The 22,778-nt window shown below is 45.9% G+C and overlaps 1 protein-coding gene across 1 annotated transcript in view; it reads left to right on the top strand.

Annotated features, from left to right (window-relative positions):
- The first annotated feature begins 12,407 nt into the window (after positions 1-12,407).
- JPT2 (Jupiter microtubule associated homolog 2) overlaps positions 12,408-22,778 on the top strand; it is a 42,069-nt gene continuing 31,698 nt past the window's right edge. The window contains exon 1 of the mRNA XM_040356654.1: positions 12,408-12,553. Within this exon, the coding sequence (XP_040212588.1) occupies positions 12,498-12,553 (56 nt within the window). The 5' untranslated portion in view covers positions 12,408-12,497. The remainder of the gene's footprint in view (positions 12,554-22,778) is intronic.

The following is a 22,778-nucleotide window of genomic DNA, read 5'->3' as shown; positions in this document are numbered from 1 at the left end:
TTTTTCACGTTTGCGCCCCCCCCCCCCCAAAAAAAATTTGAGCACCAGCCGCCACTGATGGAATGAGGGGGTGCAGTTTGGTGACGTTTATGTAATGAATTAATAAAGGCTAACATTCTGACAATGCAGCCCATTTCTTTTGTGACTGGTGTACTAAATCTGAACATTCATCTTATCATGCAAAAGTAAATTCTAAATAAAATTGTCAGGTGACTGTAACACTTTCTTTATACTCAAATGATTGAATAGGAACATTCCGAATCAACGATCAGTGAAACTGAACCAAGCGGAGTAAAAAAAAATGAAATACAATATTTGGAAATGAAACCTTGATATCTACAGGAAAGGGATACTTTGAGGATGACTCGCAGAAATGCCTGTGGAAGTACACAACGTTTCACAAGGTTGGGCAATTCAAATTGATAATATGATGACGAATCTATAAGTAGAGGTGATATTAAAATAACATTGCATGGTAAGGCTAGCAACAGATCCAGACCTAAACACAGATGCAAATCTCAACTATCCTTCACCAAGCTTGCCTCCTGAACCTCCCAGTTGGTCTTTTTCTTTGGGTTATAAATGTAAATTTTACAAAGGCTTCAAAGTGCCCCAGGAGCCCCCAGAACTAGCTGTCAAATGTCGACCTTTGAGAAAGTCATGTACTGTCCCATTCCACGCAGCACCCTGCAAGTGCACTGCACGGGATGCATACAATGTTTAGAGCAGGGGTGTCAAAACTTTTTTCAAAGAGGGCCAGATTTGATAAAGGGGACATGCATGGGCACCGACCATTTGGTCTGACATTCTTTGAACTATTAAAATTCAGTCTAAAGCCTCGTACACGCGATCGGATTTTCATAGGACAAAGCGTAGGACTTTTGTCTTGTATTGCATACAAAGGGCAAAGAATTGTCGGCCAACAAACACGAAACAATGTGGGTTTTCAGCTCTTTAGTGCCCCCCTTTGGGCAACTTCTGCTAATGTTGTGTTATGGTTCGCATTGCTTCTGAGCATGCAAGTTTGTACTTTGGAGTTTTGTCCGACGGGCTTGTGTACACACGATCTGATTATCCAACAACACACAATTGTTGGCAGACAATTTTAACCACTTGACCACTGGGCACTTAAACCCCCTTAATAACCAGACCAATTTTCAGCTTTCGGTGCTCTCACATTTTGAATGACAATTACTCAGTCATACAACACTGTAGCCAAATGAAAATTGTGTCCTTTTTTCCCCACAAATGGAGCTTTCTTTTGGTGGTATTTAATCACCGTTTTGCAGAGTATTGCGCAGGGGGTATTGCAGAGTATTGCGCAGGGGGTATTGCAGAGTATTGTGCAGGAGGTATTGCAGAGTACTGCGCAGGGGGTATTGCAGAGCATTGTGCGGGGGTATTGCAGAGCATTGTGCGGGGGTATTGCAGAGTATTGCGCAGGGGGTATTGCAGAGTATGGGTATTGCGCAGGGGGTATTGCAGAGTATTGCGCAGGGGGTTTTGCAGGGATGGCTGGATCTGTGACTGCAATAGTCACAGATCCAGCCCACAGCGCTGCTGACACCTGCTCTCTCCTCTCACACTGTACCGATCGGTACAGAGAGCGGAGGGAGGAACTGGCGTCATCAAATGACACCGGTTTGTTTACATGTGATTGCTCCGTCATTGGACGGAGCGATCACGTGGTAAACAGCCGCTATCAGCGGCAATTTACGACGATCCGTGATGCGCCGGGTCCTCTGGACCCGGTGGTCACGGACACTCCCGCGTCCGCGCGATTCTGGGAGGATGTCCTCCCAGAGTTAAGGAACCGCCTTGTAGCCGTATTTCGGCTTTGAGGCGGTGATTAGGTGGTTAAAGCATGCTATCCCATAGTTGTCCGGAAAATCCGACAACAATTGTACGATGGAGCATACAAACGGTCGGTTTTTCCAACAACAGCCTGCCATCACACAATTCCTGTTGGATAATCCGATCGTGTATATGAGGCTTTATGTGTTCGTCAAAGCACTAATACGCTGCCCAGCAAAAATTATCTTGCCTTTGTGGCTGTGTGTGGTGAAGAGATGAGCTTGGGCGTATTATTTGGATATACCGTATTTATTGGCTTATAACACCTTCACTTTAAGAGGGAAGTTTCAGGAAAAAATCTTACATTTTAAATAAAGAACTGTGAAGCAAAATAAGAGGTCAGTGCCCACCAATGCAGCCTCACCATTGCCCATCTGCAGCCTCACCATTGCCACAAATGCATCACCCATGTTGTCCTGAATGCAGACGTAACATTGTCATCAGTGCAGCCTGATTCATGCCCATCTGCAGCCTCGGAGGGGACAGGGAGGGGGCGGGACGAGTGCCAACAGACATACTGGAGAAACTCCTGTTTTCTTGGCGGCCTCTTTATTAGAAAGTCCCGCCTCCTTTGATGGACAGAGCAGTCGTCCAATGACCGCACACAAGACAGGACTTTTTTTTACAGAGGCCGCTGTGTAAACAGGAAATGCTCCTGTATGTACGGCACTCGTCCTGCCCCCTCCCTGTCCCCTCCAAGGCAGCCAGCATGTATATCCTTTGTGGGGGGGGGGCCACAAAAGACCGAGGTGATCTACAGTATAAAAAGTGAGAAATCCACCCCTCCCCCACATAACACATCCTGGTAATATACAATGAACTGTGGATCACCTCATATTATGATAAACATAACATATGATAAACATGTCCAAGCTAGATATGTAAATAACCTGTCACTCAAAGCAAAGAGAGAGGAAAGGACTTTTTATTTAGACAGGGTTTTATCTGGAAGTCTGTTAATTTTCACTGAACAATAAAAGAGGATTGCTCAGAGCTGGATTAACTCTGTGTGGCAAGACTGGGCACAGATGATAGGAAATCTTATACTCTACATTGTGACATTAAAAAAAAAAAAAATTGGGGTTACATCCACTTTAAGTATCCTTCCCCAGCATGCCCCGCGGGGAGACCGCTCCCACTGGGCTGTTCACAGGGAAAAGACACCCAATGCACTCTGGCTTGCCTGTGTTCCAACATTGACCTGTGATGGTAACGCCACCTACAGGTAAACAATGGAAAAACCATCCAAGCACAGCCATTGCCGGAACAGAGGCTGATTTAGCCTTAATCATCAGAGTCTGAGCTAACTACCAGCTCAAACACCTACTAAATTTAAACATAGCGCCTGGTCATCAGGAGCAGGGCGCTACACAAACAAAAACGTAAATGTATTTTTTTTTCCTTGATATGAAAAGTAGTTTATTTCAATAATTTTTATTGGAAGAATTTAGAGATACCAGATATAAAAAACAACATAAGAACAATTAGAGACAGTAGCAACGGTTGAGATCTAACAATGAGTGATTCATACATTTAGATACATAAGACAAAGTAGGGTGTGGTCATATATGAACATTCCAAACAGTGATTGCCATATTTGTCATCGGGGACCAGGTTAGGAATGTAGCCGGGTACCCAGTGACACCCCGTCTGGGAGAAAACTGTGTCAGGGGGGTGGGAGAAGATTACACCTCCCATCGGCTGCTCCTTTCTAAAAGCAAAACAGCTAGTTATGAACAATTAGGAACCAGAAATATAGTGTTGACTCATCTACAGATGTGTAACTGACATAGGTGTGCGCAGCCTATTGCATTAGGGTGTGCACCCCAAAGCCCAAACACACACTACCGATCACTTTCGATCAGGCCCGTCGCTACAGGACAGGCAAAACAAACAATTGCTTGGGGCCCCGAGCTGGCCTGGGGCCCCCAACTTTCCCTTCCTAGGCTGTAGTGTGGCCGAGCTCCTTTTCCTTCCTCCTAGAGTCCGGCCAGGTAACGCGCGTTGTACAGGAGATTCAGTTTCCTGTTCCCGGCCGGACTGACAGGAAGTGCACACTGAGTGCTCACTTCCTTTCAGTCCGGCCGAGAACACAGGAAGCTGAATCTTCTGTACCACACAGTACCCGACCCGGCCCGGGCACTATCTGATAGGGGGCTGGGGACCCATAATGATAGAACACTGGACTGACAGGAGGAAGAGGAGCTCAGCCACGCCAAAAAGGCCCGTTTGTAGTTTGTGAGAAGCCATGTGGGGGACACAGCAAACATGTGGTAGAAGGTGCTCTGGTCACATGAGACCAAAATTTATTTTTTTAGGTTAAAAGAAAAACGCTATGTGTGTGGAAAAACTAACACTGCACATCACCCTGAACACACCATCCCCACCGTAAAACATGGTGGTGGCAGCATCATGTTATGGGGATGCTTTTCTTCATCAGGGACAGGGAATCTAGTCAGAGTGGAGGAAGAGGAGGAGGATTTTTCCAACAGAATTCCGCTCAAGCTTGGCTTGCATACACACGGTCACACAAAATTTCTCTGAACTTTCGTCCGGCAAGAACGCGGTGAAGTACAACACTACGACGAGCCGAGAAAATTAAGTTCAATGCTTCCGAGCAGGCGTCAGAATTTTGCGGGTCATAATTTCTACAGACGATAGGATTTTTTTCTGTCAGAAAATTTGAGAACCAGCTCTCAATCTTTTGTTGGTGGAAATTCGGACAGCAAAAGTCTGATGGAGCCTACACAAGGTTGAAATTTTCGTTTAAAAGCTCACTGTTGGAATTTTTAGATTGTGTGTACGGGCTATTCGTTTGAAGATGTCCCTGCAATCAGGGCTGTATCCTGGACAGAGAGGCAAATTAGTCTAGTGCCCCCATAAAGCAGCCGCACTGCTTCCGGCCAGCATTCCGCAACTGTGTGTGTGGGGGTGGGGGGGCGGAGCTTCTAATTTTGACTGTCCTTTTATCCTGAACCACAAACCTTCCTGACTGTGCTATGTATTTCCTGCTGCACCATTGTCATGGTTATATCTTCTTAGTCCTCTCCATAAAATTTGCCGAATTTTGTGCCTAAAGTAGAACTATAGGCAACACTTTTTTTTAGGGAAGGGCGGGTCTTAAACAGAAGGTTTGTGGCCTTGACAGGAAGGGGTGGATCATATTTAAATTAGGGGGTGCACGAGTTTAGTCAGGCCTAGGGCAGCACAAAACCTAACTACACCACTGCCTGCAATACCCTCAGTCTGCCAAGATGCCCAGTGTCCCTTAATCGAGATAATGTCATGGTTCTGTCTCCTGAGCATATTGCCTGCCCTGCTTAGACAAAAGTTGCCCAGGGGGTAGCAGAAGACAGATAAGGAAGAGGAGCCAGCCTGTCTTCTGACCATCCACAAATCATCAGAAAAAGCAAAAACTGTAAAATACCACTTGGGGGAGAAGCATGGAGTTGGGGGGAGGTGGGGGCGCACAGAGACCCCCATCCTGTGTCTCCGTGCGCCCCCACCTCCCCCGCCACGCCGGCCGGTAATTGAGGCCGCGGCTTTGTGGCCTTCTGCAGGCCTATGTTTCCTTCTGTGGTCTGGCGCTATCTTGTGGTGGCCGTTGGCATGACAAGTAAACCAGCAATTCTAATGGAGCTTCCCCAGTGTTTTTACTGCCATCTCCTTCCCTCTAATTAGAGCCCCCAAATATTATATATATTTTTATTCTAACACCCTAGAGAATAAAATGGCCGTCGTTGCAATACTTTCTGTCACACCGTATTTGCACAGCGGTCTTACAAGCGCACTTTTTTGGGGAAAAAATACACTTTTTTTAATTAAAAAATAAGACAACAGTAAAGTTAGCCCAATTTTTTTTTTTTATATTGTGAAACATAATGTTACGCCGAATTAATATGATACCCAACATGTCACACTTCAAAATTGTGTCTGCTCATGGAATGGCGACAAACTTTTACCCTTTAAAATCTCTATAAGCGACGTTTAAAAAATTCTACAGGTTGCATGTTTTGAGTTACAGAGGAGGTCTAGGGCTAGAATTATTGCTCTCGCTCTACCAATCACGGCAATACCTCACATGTGTGGTTTGAATACCGTTTACATATGCGGGCGCTACTCACGTATGTGTTCGCTTCTGCGCGCGAGCTAGGCGGGACGGGGCGCGTTTTCTGGCTCTTAACTTTTTTAGCTGGCTCCTAGATTCCAAACAAATTTGTCAAACCCTGGTTTAACAGGTAAGTCTGCCATAATGTGCTGTGCTTTCTAGCAAAATATGGCTAATTGCTAGTGAGGGCCAATTAACCACTTAACGACCGCTGCATGTATATATACGTCCACAGAATGGCACGTACAGGCAGATGGGCGTACATGTACGTCCCCGCCTTTCTGCGGGTCGGGGGTCCGATCGGGACCCCCCCCGGTACATGCGGCGGTCGGTAGCTCCGGGAGCGATCCGGGATGAGGGGGCGGCTATTCGTTTCTAGCCACCCCCCGCGATCGCTCCCCGGAGCCGAAGGACGGGGAGAGCCGTATGTAAACACGGCTTCCCCGTGCTTCACTGTGGCAGCTGCATGGATTGTGTCATCCCTTTTATAGGGAGACACAATCGATGATGTCAGACCTACAGCCACACCCCCCTACAGTTGTAAACACACACTAAGTGAAACATAACTCCTTCAGCGCCCCCTGTGGTTAACTCCCAAACTGCAACTGTCATTTCCACAATAAAGAATGCATTTTAAATGCATTTTTTGCTGTGAAAATGACAATGGTCCCAAAAATGTGTCAAAATTGGCCGAAGTGTCCGCCATAATGTCGCAGTCATGGAAAAAAAAACGCTAATCGGCGCCATTAGTAGTAAAAAAAAAAAAATTTATATAAATGCAATAAAACTATCCCCTATTTTGTAAACGCTATAAATTTTGCGCAAACCAACCGATAAACGGTTATTGCGATTTTTTTTACCAAAAATATGTAGAAGAATACGTATTGGCCTAAACTTAGGAAACATTTTTTTTATATATATTTTTGGGGGATTTTTATTATAGCAAAAAGTAAAAAATATTGATTTTTTTTCAAAATTGTCGCTCTATTTTTGTTTATAGCGCAAAAAATAAAAACCGCAGAGGTGATAAAATACTACCAAAAGAAAGCTCTATTTGTGGGAAAAAAAGGACGCCAATTTTGTTTGGGAGCCACATCGCACAACCGCGCAATTGTCTGTTAAAGCGACGCAGTGCCGAATCGCAAAACCTGGCCTGGGCTTTTAGCTGCATTTTGGTCCGGGGGTTAAGTGGTTAAAAAAAGAAAATATTACCGTGTTTACTTCTGTTCTAGGTTTGTAATTTTTTTTACAGTTCAATCCAAAATTAAATCAATTTAAAAAAAATGACTGCAAAATACCTAAGCAGGTAACAGAGTTCATTTTATTTACAAAAAATCTAAATAAAAGTAATAATAGAACTGGACACTAGATGGTGACAAAGTTATCTGAAATTTATAATACATAGTTCATGCAAGTTAGCAATTTAGAAAAATGTGTTTATAGTGTTACACTGATTGCTATGTCATAGGTGTATATACATGGAATATCAGATAGATGTTCTCATGCATGTTAAATAATATGTAAGTAAAGGCCCTACACACGATCAGATTTTCCAATGGGAATTGTGTGATGACAGGCTGTTGTTGTATGCTCCATCGGACAATTGTTGTCGGATTTTCCGCCTTTATTTTCTATTCTTTTCTATTCCTTTATTTTCTATTTGAGTTTGTTCTGTTTTACTCTATTCTTTTTTCTTCTATTCATTTATTTTCTATTCTAGTTTATTATGTGTTTTACTCTGTTCTTTTCTCTTCCATTCCTTTATTTTTTATTGTTTTTCTTTCTATTCCTTTATTTTCTATTCTAGTTTGTTCTGTTTTTTACTCTGTTCTTTCCTATTCTATTTCTTTCTTTTTTATTCACTTATTTTCTATTCTATTCAGAAATTTGATTTGAATTTTGTCCAAAATGTCTTTAGTTATTTCAGATTTGTGTAAATTATTTGCTATTGTAATTCTGATTCATCTGAATTTTTTTGAATAATGAAAAATTTGACCAACTTTAGATATTTAATGATACAAAACGCATGTGTGTAATTGTATAGTGATTGGCCAGTTTAACCACTTGAGACCCGTAGGACGTCCTGGACTTTGTGCGGTGATATCTGAATGATGGGTGCAGCTGCAGGCATCATTCAGATATCGCCGTCTTCAGCCGGCGATTCTGTGCACCAGAAGAACGATCAAAGCGGCGGTTCCGCCGCTCGATCGTACTTCTAGGCAACGGGAGGGGACGTCCACATCCTCCCGGCGCCATCCGCTGCTTCTCCGTGCTCTTCCGTGCCATCGGGGGCCCGGAGAGCGAATCGGCCGGCGCTCGTTGGTGAACCATAAAAATGACTGGTGACCAGACGGTCACAGTCATCTCTATGATTGTCGGAGGACCGGGCGCGACGTTATGACGTCACGCCCGGTACCCGGAAGTAAACAAAGCCGCAATCGCGGCTGTCAGCATGTAATCGGTGATTTTTTTTTCACCAATTTCATGCTTGTAAGCCTGTAGGAGAGATGTGGGGTCTTATTGACCCCATATCTCTCCATAAAGAGGACCTGTCACACTGATTCCTGTTACAAGGGATGTTTACATTCCTTGTAATAGGAATAAAAGTGATCAAAAAAATAAAAATGTCAAAAAAAGTGTAAAAAATATAAAAATGAAGTAAAAAAAATAAAAAATAAAAATTAAAAACGCCCCTGTCCTGGTCGCTCGCGTGCAGAAGCGAACGCGCATGCAAGTCCCGCCCACATATGTAAACACCGTTATAACCCCACATGTGAGGTATCATCGCGTGCGTTAGAGCGTGTGCAATAATTCTAGCACTAGACCTCCTCTGTAACTCAAAAATAGTAACCTGTAAAAAAATTTAAAGCGTCGCCTATGGAGATTTTTAAGTACAGAAGTTTGGCGGCATTCCATGAGTGTACGCAATTTTAAAGCGTGACATGTTAGGTATCTATTTACTCAGCGTAACATCGTCTTTCACATTATACAAAAATATTGGGCTAACTTTACTGTTTTGTTATTTTTTAAAGCGGGAGTTCACCCATTTGTTAAATTTTTTTTTTTCTCCCCTTAGATTCCTGCTCGTTCGGTCTAGGGGAATCGGCTATTTGTATTAAAATATGAGCTGTACTTACCCGTTTTCGAGCTGCATCTTCTTCCGTCGCTTCCGGGTATGGGTCTTCGGGAGCGGGCGTTCCTTCTTGATTGACATTCTTCCGAGAGGCTTTCTGACGGTCGCATCCATCGCGTCACTCGTAGCCGAAAGAAGCCGAACGTCGGTGCGGCTCTATACTGCGCCTGCGCACCGACGTTCGGCTTCTTTCGGAAAATCGTGACGCGATGGATGCGACCGTCGGAAGCCTCTCGGAAGACTGTCAATCAAGAAGGAACGCCCATTCCCGAAGCCCATACCCGGAAGCGACGGAGAGGATGCATCTCGTAAACGGGTAAGTACTGCACATATTTTAAAACAACTAGCCGATTCCCCTAGAGCAGGGGTGGGGAACCTGCGGCCCGCGGGCCGCTTGCGGCCCGCGAAACAATTCCATCCGGCCCCCCATGGGTTTGTAAAACAGCGCCGCCGATTGTCACATCCTATTGGCTGAAGGCTGGCGCCGGCTAACGGGAGCGGGCCGCAGGAGCGGAGTAAATGTATTGCTAAACACACTGACAATGAATGAATGATCATGGCGATCATTCATTCATTGTCGGTGTGTTTAGCAATACATTTACTCCGCTCCTGCGGCCCGCCCCCGTTAGCTGGCGCCAGCCTCCAGCCAATAGGATGATTGCACTGCAGCTGATGAGCTGCTCCCCTTGGTTTACAGCCCCGCCCGGCGGCGGCGTGACGTCACTCACGGCAGGCGGGGATTACCATTCATGGCTGGGAGGAGCATAGAGAGGACGAGCCAGCGCCACCGACGAGGAACCATTTCTACAGCAGCAAGTAAGCCATAAATATGCTGACCGGATCATGACATACGGCGTATTTTTTTTTAATATGCAGCATAGCGGCGGGGGGAGGGGGTAAATGTCCTGCACAGTGCACAGGACATTAATACATAACTTACCATGACCAGTGCAGGACATTTACCCCCCCCCCCCCCCCACATGCTGCATATTAAAAAAATCACAGACAGTCATCAAAGTTAATAATCTTCAGACTGCATCATTCTGTATGCAGTCTGAAGACTATTAACTGTGATGACTTTCTGTGATTTATTTAACATTCAGCATGGCGGGAGGGGGGTAAATGTCCTACCTACACAGTTGCACTGGTCATAGTAACTCATGTATTAATGTCCTGCACTGTGAGTTACCATGACCAGTGCAGGACATTTACCCCCTCCCCCCATGCTGCATATTAAAAAAAAAATCACAATGTCATTAGGGGAAAGTTCTTATCTTTATTCAGCAGTTCTGAGTCCCGACAATCTAATCTCCCCACGTCCTCTTCTATACAGATACCCTGGCTGAGTAATGTAATTGCCGAGAACCTCTGCACAAGGATTACTCCGCCTGAGCCCGAAAACCATCAAATAGTCCCTGCAGAGTAATCCTTGTGCTGCTGATCCCGGCAATTACATTACTCAGTGTATCTGTATAGAAGAGGACATTGGGGCTCAGATTAAATTGTCCAAACTGCTGTATAAAGATAAGAACTTTCCCCTACCAACTTTAACTACTAGTGTTCCTCCACCAGCTAAGCCACAGTACAGTTTGAATCATGTGTCTGGGTTGAAGGCGGAAGGAGACCCGGACACATGATTCAAACCCCGTACTGTCCGGGTCAATCCTGTACAGGTGGCAACCCTAGGTAAATGTCCTGCACTGGTCAATGATCATGGTAACTCATGTATTAATGTCCTGCACAGTGCAGGGTGCTGTGTAATGTAAAGGGGTCCAGTAATGCAGGGTGCTGTGTAATGTAAAGGGGTCCAGTGATGCAGGGTGCTGTGTAATGTAAAGGGGTCCAGTAATGCAGGGTGCTGTGTAATGTAAAGGGGTCCAGTGGTGCAGGGTGCTGTGTAATGTAAAGGGGTCCAGTGGTGCTGTGTAATGTAAAGGGGTCCAGTGATGCAGGGTGCTGTGTAATGTAAAGGGGTCCAGTAATGCAGGGTGCTGTGTAATGTAAAGGGGTCCAGTAATGCAGGGTGCTGTGTAATGTAAAGGGGTCCAGTAATGCAGGGTGCTGTGTAATGTAAAGGGGTCCAGTGATGCAGGGTGCTGTGTAATGTAAAGGGGTCCAGTGATGCAGGGTGCTGTGTAATATAAAGGGGTCCAGTGATGTAAGGGGGGGGCACGTTTAATCCCCGCTAGCGGTCGAAGAAAGGGTTAAATGCGACTGTGTATCGCTGCTGCCGAAGCGCCCCCCCTGAAAAAATGTTAGACCAAATATAACAGGCTAATTTTTAAGTTGATAATTTTGTACGGCCCCCGAATGATGTGACAAAAATCCAAATGGCCCTTGGCAGAAAAACGAGCAGGAATCTAAGGGGAAAAAGTGCCCTCTAAGGGTGAACCCCCGCTTTAATTCATGAAACTGTTTTTTTCCCTAAAAAAAGGCGTTTGAAAAATTATTGCGCAAATACCGTGCGAGAAAAAAAGTTGCAATGACCGCCATTTTATTCCCCAGGGTGTCTGCTAAAAAAAAATATATAATGTTTGGGGGTTCTGATTAATTTTCTAGCAAAAAAAATGTGATTTTTACATGAAGGAGAGAAGTGCCAAAATAGGCCCGGTAACGAAGTGGTTTTAAAGGAGATTGTGCAATTTAGATTGTACAGTGCGTTTAATGAAGAGTGTGCAATCAGATTGTACAGGGTATGGTCAGTTTAATGGAGATTAAGCAATCAGATTGTACAGGGTATGGTCAGTTTAATGGAGAGTGTGCAATCAGATTGTACAGGGTATGGTCAGTTTAATGGAGAGTATGCAATCAGATTGTACAGTGTATGGTCAGCCTCAGGTGACATCTCCCCTTTCATATATATAAACCATGCTGGAAGGACCTGGTGAGCGCCCCCTTTCCTCTACTAGTCCTGTGTGTCCCCAGCAGTGCCCCCTCCCCCCAAGCTGTGTGATGATCGGAGTCACCCCTGTGACCCCAGTGCCTGTTTCTGATTTCCTCCTCCATGTGGAATGTAACCAGCACAGAGAACTCACATCCTCATTTCGCCATTACGTCACCACTCCCAGTTTTCACCAGGGGCAGGTACTGCACAGCCAATCAGCTTACGCCATTTCTGAAGGGGCGGTGATATGCCCGTTGCTGCCCCGCCTCTCATCCTATCAGGATAGTAAGCGACCATGACTGACATTCTGTAGACATTGGACGGCTGTGCCAGGCAACCAAAGGGGGCGGGTCTTCCAGGGGCTGTCCGGTGATTGGCGGAGAGCGCTGACAGACAGCCGTGGGGGCAAATTATTAGGGAGCCCGCGTTGTCTGGGGCTTTCCCTTGTTGTGAAGCATTCGGTCGCGGCTGGTGTGGCGTACAGACGTGTGGTGACTGGTGAGGAGCTGAGCGCGGAGATGACTTCCACAGATAACTACCAGAGCCTGGAGGCCAACAGCAAGCCCAGCTCCAGGTAAGGGCCGGGGCCTGGGTGGGGCGGGTGGAGCCCCCGGCTGCGTCTGTACTGACTAGGGGGGAAGACGGCGCAGATATGAGCGCTCGGTCTGCTGACACTTGTAGTTCACCAGGCCGGACATGTCTGCCCTCTAGTGGCTTCATAGGAGAGGAGTTCTTTAGATTGTGAGCTCTTGGGTCCAGGGCTGGTTCTGTATGATGGATGGATGGATTCTCAAACATATAAAGCCCAGCTCCAGACAGATATGAGGAAAGGTCCTTCCATTATTGTGGTCGGTGACACCGCCGGGGGAGATTTCCCCTCATTCCGTGTCTTGGTGACAACAGGAAGGGGCTCGCTGGGACCAGAAGGCCCACAGGCTCCAACCTTTCCTCATGATCATAGAAATCTGTCTCCATCGGAAAGATTTCCATCATTTGCAACAGGAAGTGAGAGGAAATCGCCACGGCGGGGACACCGATCACCATAGAAACCTTCCGATCTAAAGAAGAGAGAGCGGGGTTGGGCTTTAAAGCGTCATTAAAGGGGACCTCCGCCCTCCCTCCGTTACATAGTGTTAAGGAATTCCATTTTTTTTTTCCCCCCCTCCTCAATACTTTGGGTCCCCTAAGGGCTCATTCACAGCTAGCAGCGGTAAAATCGGGCAGCTGTGCCGCGATCTTACCGCCCTCCTGCTCAGAGCTGTACACATTTCACAATGCTTTGCATTTGTTCCACCGCCGGGCACCTCCTAGTCACCTGAATGGGGCTGCAATCCCATGTCTTGCACCTGATTGTGGCACGTCGAGGGTTAAAGCGGACAACGAGGAGGCGATCTGTCACCACCTGATACCCTCTGATGAAGTGTTCTGCTGTGAATCACTTTTCAGAGGGGCAGCAATAATAGTCGCAGGTGTGAATGACCATCTTCTACCGTCGCTGTACTGCCTGAATCTCCCCTTTGTACCGCACATCCCAGGAGGTTTTTGGGGCAATCCCAGAACGGATGGACGTGTCATCCGGGGGGCGTCTGCAAGGACCTGGAGGAGACCGGCGGCTCCCGGTGATACGGAGGTCTGCGGATTGCAGTAGACAGCGCCGGACAGATGAGCGTGTGTAATGAGAATAACGCAGTGAAGGTCCTCTGTGTGAAATGTGATCTGTAGCCGCATACTATACAACTCATACACTTCCTGTCACTCGCTGGAAGTTTCTCTCCTGTCTAGTCCCCTCTTGGGGGTGACTCCACTGCCTCGCAGGGTCCCATAGAGCCACCCTTGCGCTTCAGCCTGTAATGGCGGCATACATACGCCTTGTTCTCACGGTGATGGGATATTGGGGAGGTTGCCTGGTCTGTGCATGCTTGGTTTAGCAAAGATGGGCCAACTGTAGAGGTGACTTGAGCGGGGATGGATTTGGGGGGGGGTAATACTGTTCTATCAATAGAATGTAGGGACCAAGTTCTTCTGATGTCACTGGTCATGTGACCTCTGCAGTGCACGCTCCCCAGCTCATAGTGTGATCTAGTGGCACTTGATGTCTCAGAAATGAGTGACCATAAGAAATCAGACCTTGTGGATATATTCCCAAAGAACGGGTTCTTTAGGACGGTGATCATCAACCCTGTCCTCAGGGCCCACTAACAGGCCAGGTTTTATGTATTACCTTGGAGATGCAGACTAGAATACTGCAATCACCGAGCAGCAAATGATATCACCTGTGATGTATTTCAGTTCTCTTGCAAACCTGGCCTGTTAGTGGGCCCTGAGGACAGGGTTGATACCACAGTATGTGGATACTTTGGGGGGGGGGGAAGCAGAAGTTAAAGTGATATTGAAGGCTTTGTTTTCTTTAAAATAACAAACGGGTCACACTTAACAGCTCTGCAGTGGTTTTGGACAAAGCAACCCGCATCCTCTTCTTGGGTCACCCGCCGGCGCTCCTCTCCTTCCACCAAGTGCCCCCCAAAGCAAACTGCTTGCAATAGGGGCACCTAAACAGGCTTTCTCCTGAGCCGCTGCTCTGTCTGTCGATACACAGCACGCCCCCTCTCATTGGCTGTGATTGACAGTAATGGGAGCCAATGGCTCCCGCTGCTGTCTCAGCCAATGAGGTGGAAGAGGCCTGGGAGAGCTGCTGCTCTTGTACACATCGCTGGATCGCTTTGGGGCTCGGGTAAGTGTTAGGGGGGGGGGGGGCTGCTAGACACAGAAGGTTTTATTTCTTATTTTAGCTTCATGCATGGAATAAAACCTTCAGCCTTTACAGCCACTTCAATGCTACTTTAAGGCCCATTGCTGTTAAACTCAGCCTTTTTAGGCATTTTATTTTTACCGCTCTTATTGCAGCTCATTGTTTTCAATGTGCTTGTACAAACAGACGTGTAATCATGCACTGCGTATAGATGAGTAAAAATTAATAAATACAGAAATCTGAGTTGCCGGTCAGTATTTGACACTTGTCCACGTATACAAGTGTGAAATGTTCATATGAAGAGGTTACAATCCCATTCTTGGGACTTTTTCACATGGACCGACTGCTCAGCGGTGGATCTATCCTCCGATCAGGTGGATGACCGGTCCGTGTCTGCTCAGCTCATGCAAAGAGGACAAAGACACAGTCCGCTATGGGCGGTCAGATGTAAACGGACCGACTGTCGTCTGATCCACCAGACTGATAAAGAATGGATACCCATCCATCTGTTTTTTTTTTTAGAAGATCAGATGTCAATGGGTGTAAACAGACACATGTCTATTTTACATCTGCTGCTCCGGGAAATGGGTGGTCCTATTATTATTATTATTATTATTATTATTATACAGGATTTATATAGCGCCAACAGTTTGCGCAGCGCTTTACATCAGGGAAGACAGTACAGTCACAATACAATTCAATACAGGAGGGATCAGAGGGCCCTGCTCGTTGGAGCTTACAATCTAGAAGTCCTATAAGGTTTGCCTAAAAAAACTGTCAGATGGATCCGATCTGCCCGTGTAATGGGTCTTTGGAGCTAGAATTGTGTGTGTGTGCGCACAAAATAAATGCTGGAAATTTTGGCCAGGAACACCCGGTACCCTTAGGCCCCTTTCAGACGGACATCAGTTTTGCCGCAATTAAAAGCATGTACATTTTCAGTGAAATTCAAGGCTCTGGGTACTGCGATTAGCTGCATTTGTACATTGCGATTAAGTGCGGTTACATGCTGCCGCGTTTAGCTGCGGTAGTCATTTCCATAGCAACCCTTTTTTTTTTTTTTTTTATGATGTGCTTCCTGTTCTTTTTTTTTTTTTTCTCTCTCTCGCTGCTATCCGCAGTTGACACAAAAGACTGCGGTTAAGTGCATATAGCTGCGCTAAATCGCACCTGGATGCATTCAATTCTATTTTTTTCTATTCGCACCAAACCGCATGCAACGAAATGGCAGCTAAACGCTGTGTGTGTGAATGGGGCCATAGGAAAGCATTGTGTGCTTTTAGCTGCGGTAGAAAACTAGAAAATCCACAGCTAAAAGCACCATTCTATCTGTCCGTGTGAAAGGGGCCTTGGTGCTGCTATATCTGTGAGCTGAAGATCCAGACTATCCTCCCTCAATACATTATACATTCATTAGATGTGAATAGATGAACTGGATCTTCTAATACTGAAGAGGAAAGAATGTGTGTAGCCTTTTTATGGAAAGGTGTGATTCAAACAGTCATTTTATTGTTTGGCTGATAATGATAACCTCCCGGCCCTCCTGCCTTTCTAGGGACGGTTGGTGCGTGGCACTGGCATGTGCGGAGGTGGTAGTCTGGTCCTCTCACATTGGAGATTACTGGTCTGCAGCTGTGCTAAGCTCGCCATGTGCTGTCACCCTCCGTCTGCAGTCGATGTGTCATTTCCAGCGGGGCTTTCAGACATTGTGATTTTTGTTCCATCGTTTATATGGAGCAGCAAGGTGTGTCCCCTCCAGCCGTTTGGCAGACTATTGTCCCCAATGGAGGAGGTGCATCTGACTCCACCAGGCTTTGTTCTGCTCTGTGTGTGTGATGAGGATCAGGCTGAGCTCCTGGTCTTTGATTACAGAATCTAGAAAGGTCCGTGTGTGTGTGCGTGTGTGTCCCCGTCCGTGCCATGTGTGCAGAAGGGGTCCAATTATGTGCGGCTCTTTATTCATTGCACATCAATTGTTTTATCAGCACTGCAAGACCACGCCTAGGCTGAGCATCCTTTCTGATGAAAGAGCGATGATACATGGCTGATTTTTATTGACACGCTACAGTGCAGTTTAACCTCTTGCTGGCAGATACTTAATTTGCAAGATGTTTAAATTTGCTCCAAGCAAAGCTACTTCCAACAAGTGGTTAATTGGCTTGGTTGCATCACATGAAAAATCCCTGATGTAGTCTGGATTTTTTTGCTGCGCAGTAAGAAAATTGTAGCATGCGGTTGTTAATGAAATTGGACGGCGTACTGATAAGATCGCACCGTATAAAAGTAAAATTATGCATTTTAGTCTCAAAAAATGTTCCCAGAATCCCCCAATCCACATGTTTGCAGCGAGGTCTGAACATGTGCCGTGAATTTTGCTGAAGGGCAGCAGTCAGCTGGGAGATGTCGGATCGCGCACTTCCCGCAGACATACAAAGCCGATCATTTTTTCTCAGAAATGATGTGACAATGATTTGCATTGTGGAGGCTGGTAAGGCCCAGCTTGGTAATTATTTGGAGGTTTCGTCTCGGTGCTGCTGTGGTTGGAATGTGGACTGACGCACATGAAAGGGTCGCAATTTGCTGCAATGTGTTTATCGTCTGCCATAGTAATCAACCCGTCTATTTATACATGACACTCGGTTATGACTAGTCGCTTCTAGAGACGTCCGATTTTTCATTTCTAAACTGTAATTCTGTCTTCAGGATTCTAGAACTTCCACGTGCCAACTGAATTTTTGTAACATTCCTGGAAGAGACAGGGAGAGGATTGTATACTTCCTATATAGCTAGTCCCATTCATCCAGACTTATCCTGTAATGTAGGTGTCTTAAGGGTTGTTCACACGTGCCGTGCTGTTGCCTCTATGAAAGGGCATCTGCAGTGGATTGCTTTTCAGAGGACAGTTAATAGGCAGCTGAGAGGTGACTTAAAGTGGAACTTCAGTAATATTATTATTTTTCTTTTTTCAACTATCCATCTATTAAATCTTCTGCCCTTGTTTTTTAACTATAGCTAGTAAAAGATTTATTTCTGCCGGTAAATCCCATACGACCCACTTCCTGTTTCCTGGTCTGGTAAACTGTCTCCCCCATGCAAAGTGGTTAGAGGGAAGCTTCAGAATGGCAAATATGTTTTTATTACAAATGATGTGAACAGACAATTCCTCTAAGTTGCCTGTTAACCCTGAAAAGCCTGCACCACCATGCCGCTAACATTTGCATTACACACAGTTGTCATGTTTGGTGGTGGTACTGCCAACGAAACGTGATGGGTTACTTTTTTTACTCCACTAGGCAAAGCATCACAGCCATGGAATGTATACAGCTGTATCTGGCTGCTTTGTTTCAGCTTGAAAGGGATCATAAATCGGTCTCAACCAGCTTTTTCCCCAAAGCTTTCAGGACTGTAAACAAAGATGATTGGTTCCCATCTTTAAAAGAAACACAAGCCTAAACCGAAGAAAAATTCAGCAGGCCCCCTGGTGTTTGTTTTGTCTTGGCCTTCTACCTGCACAAGAGGGTCCCCCCCTTTTTTTTTTTTTTCCCCCTATGTATTTATATGGGGTCGACTCCTGAAGCACCTGGCTGGTAAGCCTGACCTGCTCTGCCTTTGTTTTGAGAGGGTCTTATGGGGCTGAGGTTTCTGGCCTAGTGGGAACATGCAGCCCAAGCTTTGGTTACGGATAGTGACGCCTTACAGCCTGATATATCTACTCTGACCGGAGGACAGCATAAGTGCATAACGGCTAAGGCTGTTTTACTGTAGTAGAGATTCAGGTGCTCATTCCTGACTGTGTTTAAAGCGGTAGTAAACTCCCATGCAGAAGTTTTACCTATAGGTAAGCCTATAATGTTTTCCTATAGGTAGTGTAATTATCTGCTAAATGCACAGTTTTGGAGATATTTATAGGTACATGCAACCAGTGACGTCACTGGCGCATGCGCTCCTGTAGACATGGCATACCTGTGCTGGTCTTTCGGAGTCCTGTGGTATAAACGGTGGCTGGCGCTTGCATGCGAGGGAGAGACGTCATCGCGCCTCCGGCCACTCACACATCCGAACCCAGGAGGAAGACCGGGTGAAGATAGAAGTGCCTTCAGCTGTGACTGTGCGCCGCTGGAGGGCTTTGTTCTAAGGGAAGTTACACATAATGTGCGAGGATGCAATGCATACTAGCGGGTTACAAAAAACAGCAGTTTACCACCGATTTTAAACATCTGTCATGAAAATGAACAGTGCTCAAGAAAGTTGTGTCCCCCATGCATTGTGTTGTGCTGGATTTTATTTGTATTATTCTTAAGGGGGGGGGGGGGGGGGGGGGCAAAAAGCTGATCATACCCTTGGTGGTTCTGTTTTATACAGTATGTAGTCTTTGCTTTTGAGATCTATTAGCTGTATGTGTCTTCTACAGTTGAAGGCTTGTGTTATGTTAAGTGACGTTTCCCTGGGCTGGTGAAATGAGCTGTAAATTGTGTTGATGGTAAAATGTGAACTTTGTGAAAAAACTGTTGGCAGAATCTGCAGGTGTAGACAGTTGAAATCTAATTTGTATGGTGAGTGAAGCCAGCCATAGATGGAGCGAAATTTGGCGGGTTCATCAGAGACCAGCCAAATGTAGATTGGTTGCACAGAAGTCGATCTACCAACCAACTTCTGTACAGCCGTCCTGTCAAATTTTTGCTGCTTGATCAGCTTGATCAGCCCTGCTGTCTATAGGCGGCCGTGCTGATCGGTGTATTCTGACAACAGGGAAGTCTCCCGACTGTTAGTATACAAAGGCTCAGCAGGGAGGATTCCTTCTTCCACCTCAAATGTGTGACTGGGGGGATTGATTTTTTTATTTTTTAAACGAATGGTTAGGCTTTTATGTAAAGCTAATACCTCCACCATGTTATATACATGATATCCTTCTTTGAAAATATTGTGCAGCTAGTTAAGGAGACATGGCAGCCCATGTACTTAAAGTGGGACTACGCTGCATCTAAGCCCCACAAACCAAAATCGCCATTTAGTTCATTTTTAAAATTCAATGCAAACTCGCCCATCCATGCTTTATTTTGCCGAGAAATCGCATTGGAAGAATTACCCCCCCTTACTTCCTGACTTTTCTGGCTGTGGCCATCTTGAGTAAGGGAAGATGGTTCATGTAGCGTTTACTTCTTGGAATCGCCTGCCTTTGGTTCAGGCATGCAGGCAGGAGGGTGTGCTTTGCTGAGAGAACTCCTCCCCCTCCTGAAGACTTCTGGGATGTGTGGTATCATTTTTCCTAGGCCAGAAACCAGGAAGTAACTGAAGAAATGTGAAAACAAGTAAATATAATACACCTTCCTATCCATTTACTAATGCTAGCAGCATAACGATTCAAAATGGTCACTGTTGGTTTGAGAGAGTGAAATTTCGCTTTTGATAGCAGTTTCCTTTTGAAAAGTGAGCAATAGGAGTGTTGAATTTTTAGTTCAGACACAACTGTATACACTCATTGTGGCCTCATTGCTTTATGTACAAAATGTTGTATAGCAGCAATGTGTAGGACCCTTGTCTATTACCGTAGGCTTTTCCTATGGACAGTTTAGTCACCAATGGACTTCTCAGTCAGTGTAGAACAGGGGTAGGCAACCCCCCGACATGGGTGCCACAAGCGAAGCCTCTTTTGCCAGCACTCGACTCCCTGCCCATCAGCAGAGCAGCACAGGGAAGTGTCTGTGAGACACAACTTCTGCTGCACTAATGTATTCCAATCTCAGAATTCCCCACACTGCACTGAAGGCGAGACTGTGCCCACACACATTGTAAAGGATGGGAAACATTGTTTGGGTCTCGCTGTAGCTGCGATCGTCGGCTCTTGTGATGGGGAAGAGATTGAGTGCAGTTTTGCTGGGGGGGGGGGGGGGGACTGCTAAAGCCAAAGTCCTGCTAGCCTTGCTCATTATCTGGAGGACAATGACTTGCTGGGCTGCCATTACCAACCTTTGAAAAAAGGAATTTCACTGATTTAAGAACCCCAATTGTGTGACGGTTTGTGAAATTACTGTTGAACTTCTGGGAACTTTGTTGATGTATGTCTACTGACCCCCTCAGCTCTGCATCATCTACTACCTACCAACCTCTGAACTCTGCCTCACTTGTTCCTGAACCTTTGTGCCACTACTGAACCCCTGCAATCTGTGTGCTTTTAAGCCACAGCCAGTGTTCAGCACCATGCAAATCACACCCAACTTTTGCTGCGGAGCACTTTTTCTCAGCTGCTGGGCTCCAACTTGTGAACTTGCACATGGGCGCACTGCTTTCAGAAAATGCCCCTGACCTGGGCTCATCGTTGTGCATCCATTCCAGATGGTTGAATGTGTCCTCACATGTGAGAGGCGGATTGGCAGGGATGAGTGTGCCAGGACAGGTAGCTGTCTCATCTCTGCTTCCTTGCACCACTTTGCATATTGCGCATATTGTAGATGAGCAGGAGGGTACAGTGATGGGGAAAGATGAGCAGGGCGTTCCAGTGTTGGGCCAGATGAGAAGGTAGTTCAGCGGTGAGACAAGAGCATAGGGGTATGGCAGTGGAACAGATGTGCAGAAGGTTCAGTGGTGGGGCAGATGAGAAGGTAGTTCAGCGGTGAGACAAGAGCATAGGGGTATGGCAGTGGAACAGATGTGCAGGGGATTACAGTAATCTGAGGTGTAATGGGGCAGGAATTGGGGCTGATCTGAGGTGTGAGTGCAGGATCTTAATTGGGCACTTTAAATGGGTTTTACAGCATTTACTTAAAATATTTTTCGTGATTGAGAGTGAGGTTGACATTTTCGTTTCTTTGAAAACATTTTTCGGCACACTGCTCAAAAGGTTGCCTACCCCTGGTGTAGAGCTTCTCTATACATCAACCTGTCATCTTTGTTTGCATTAGAGAAGTAGAGACACTAGTCTTTAGTAACAATATTTACACAGTATCATGTGTCTATATTGGCCTGGCACACTTTGTCGGGGCCTACACAGCATGGAAGATGCACTCAAGTCCTTGTTAACCTGTCTAGTCATAGAGTGGTTCTTCTAGTTTATCACAATGGAAAAGTCTCTCGAAGTTCTTGTGAATGTTGACTGATGAGTGACCTGTACATGTGTGGTTTATTCATGAAGAGATCTCAGGGCTGGACACAGTGGAAGACATAAACTGCAAGGTAAAGGTATACCTTTACCTGCGATGACATCACTCCCTCATGTGTGCGGGAGTCTCAGCTGTGGCACACAACTCTGAAGGAATGGCGTGGGCATACCATTCCTTCAGCGCAATGCATAATAGCACATTATAATGTGCTAGTATGCATTGCGCTGAAGGAATGGTATGCCCACGCCATTCCTTCAGAGTTGTGTGCCACAGCTGAGACTCCCGCACACATGAGGGAGTGATGTCATCGCAGCATGGCCATGCAAGCGGCTGCAAACGCAGAAGGAAGACGGAGTGAAGATGGAAGCCCTTTCAGCGGTGACAGTGTGCCGGTGGAGGGCTTGGTTGTAAGTTTGTCTCTCAATTTTTTTTTTTTTTTTCAAAAATTACTGCATTTGCTACAGCTTTAACAAGACCCTTCCATCCTTGTCTAAAGTAGATCAAAATTGTCTCAGTTAAATCAAAGCGTGTATTTTAAGTACTGGTATTGCTGTTATGCCATCAAATAAAACAAAGTTTAGAACTGAATTGTGATAAAGGATATCTTTAGAAGTGTTAATTGTGACTTGGCAGTGCCCTGAAAATATCAGTGTACGTCTGTCTGTGAGTGTGCCTAGGCATTCCTATGTCCATAGTGCCTCATGTTTGCAGTGTGAGATCTAAGGCACTGCTGCCTCTGACTGCTAGTCTCTGGAGCTTTGGAATGCGATTTGGTGATGTCACTAGTGTGCTGCTCACTGTTCTCTTTGCTGGAGGTCCTGACATGAGGAAGCAAAGCCCTGCCTCTACCACAATGGCTGCCTCCACACAGTGACAATGCAGTACAAGACATGGTAGGTCAGTCCTGTAGAAAGATGGGATTTATAAAGACCTCGGGCAGTACTTGTGACTAG

Source organism: Rana temporaria, chromosome 6, assembly GCF_905171775.1.
Source record: "Rana temporaria chromosome 6, aRanTem1.1, whole genome shotgun sequence".
Lineage (NCBI taxonomy): Eukaryota > Metazoa > Chordata > Amphibia > Anura > Ranidae > Rana > Rana temporaria.
This window is presented reverse-complemented; position numbering and strand designations above follow the sequence as displayed.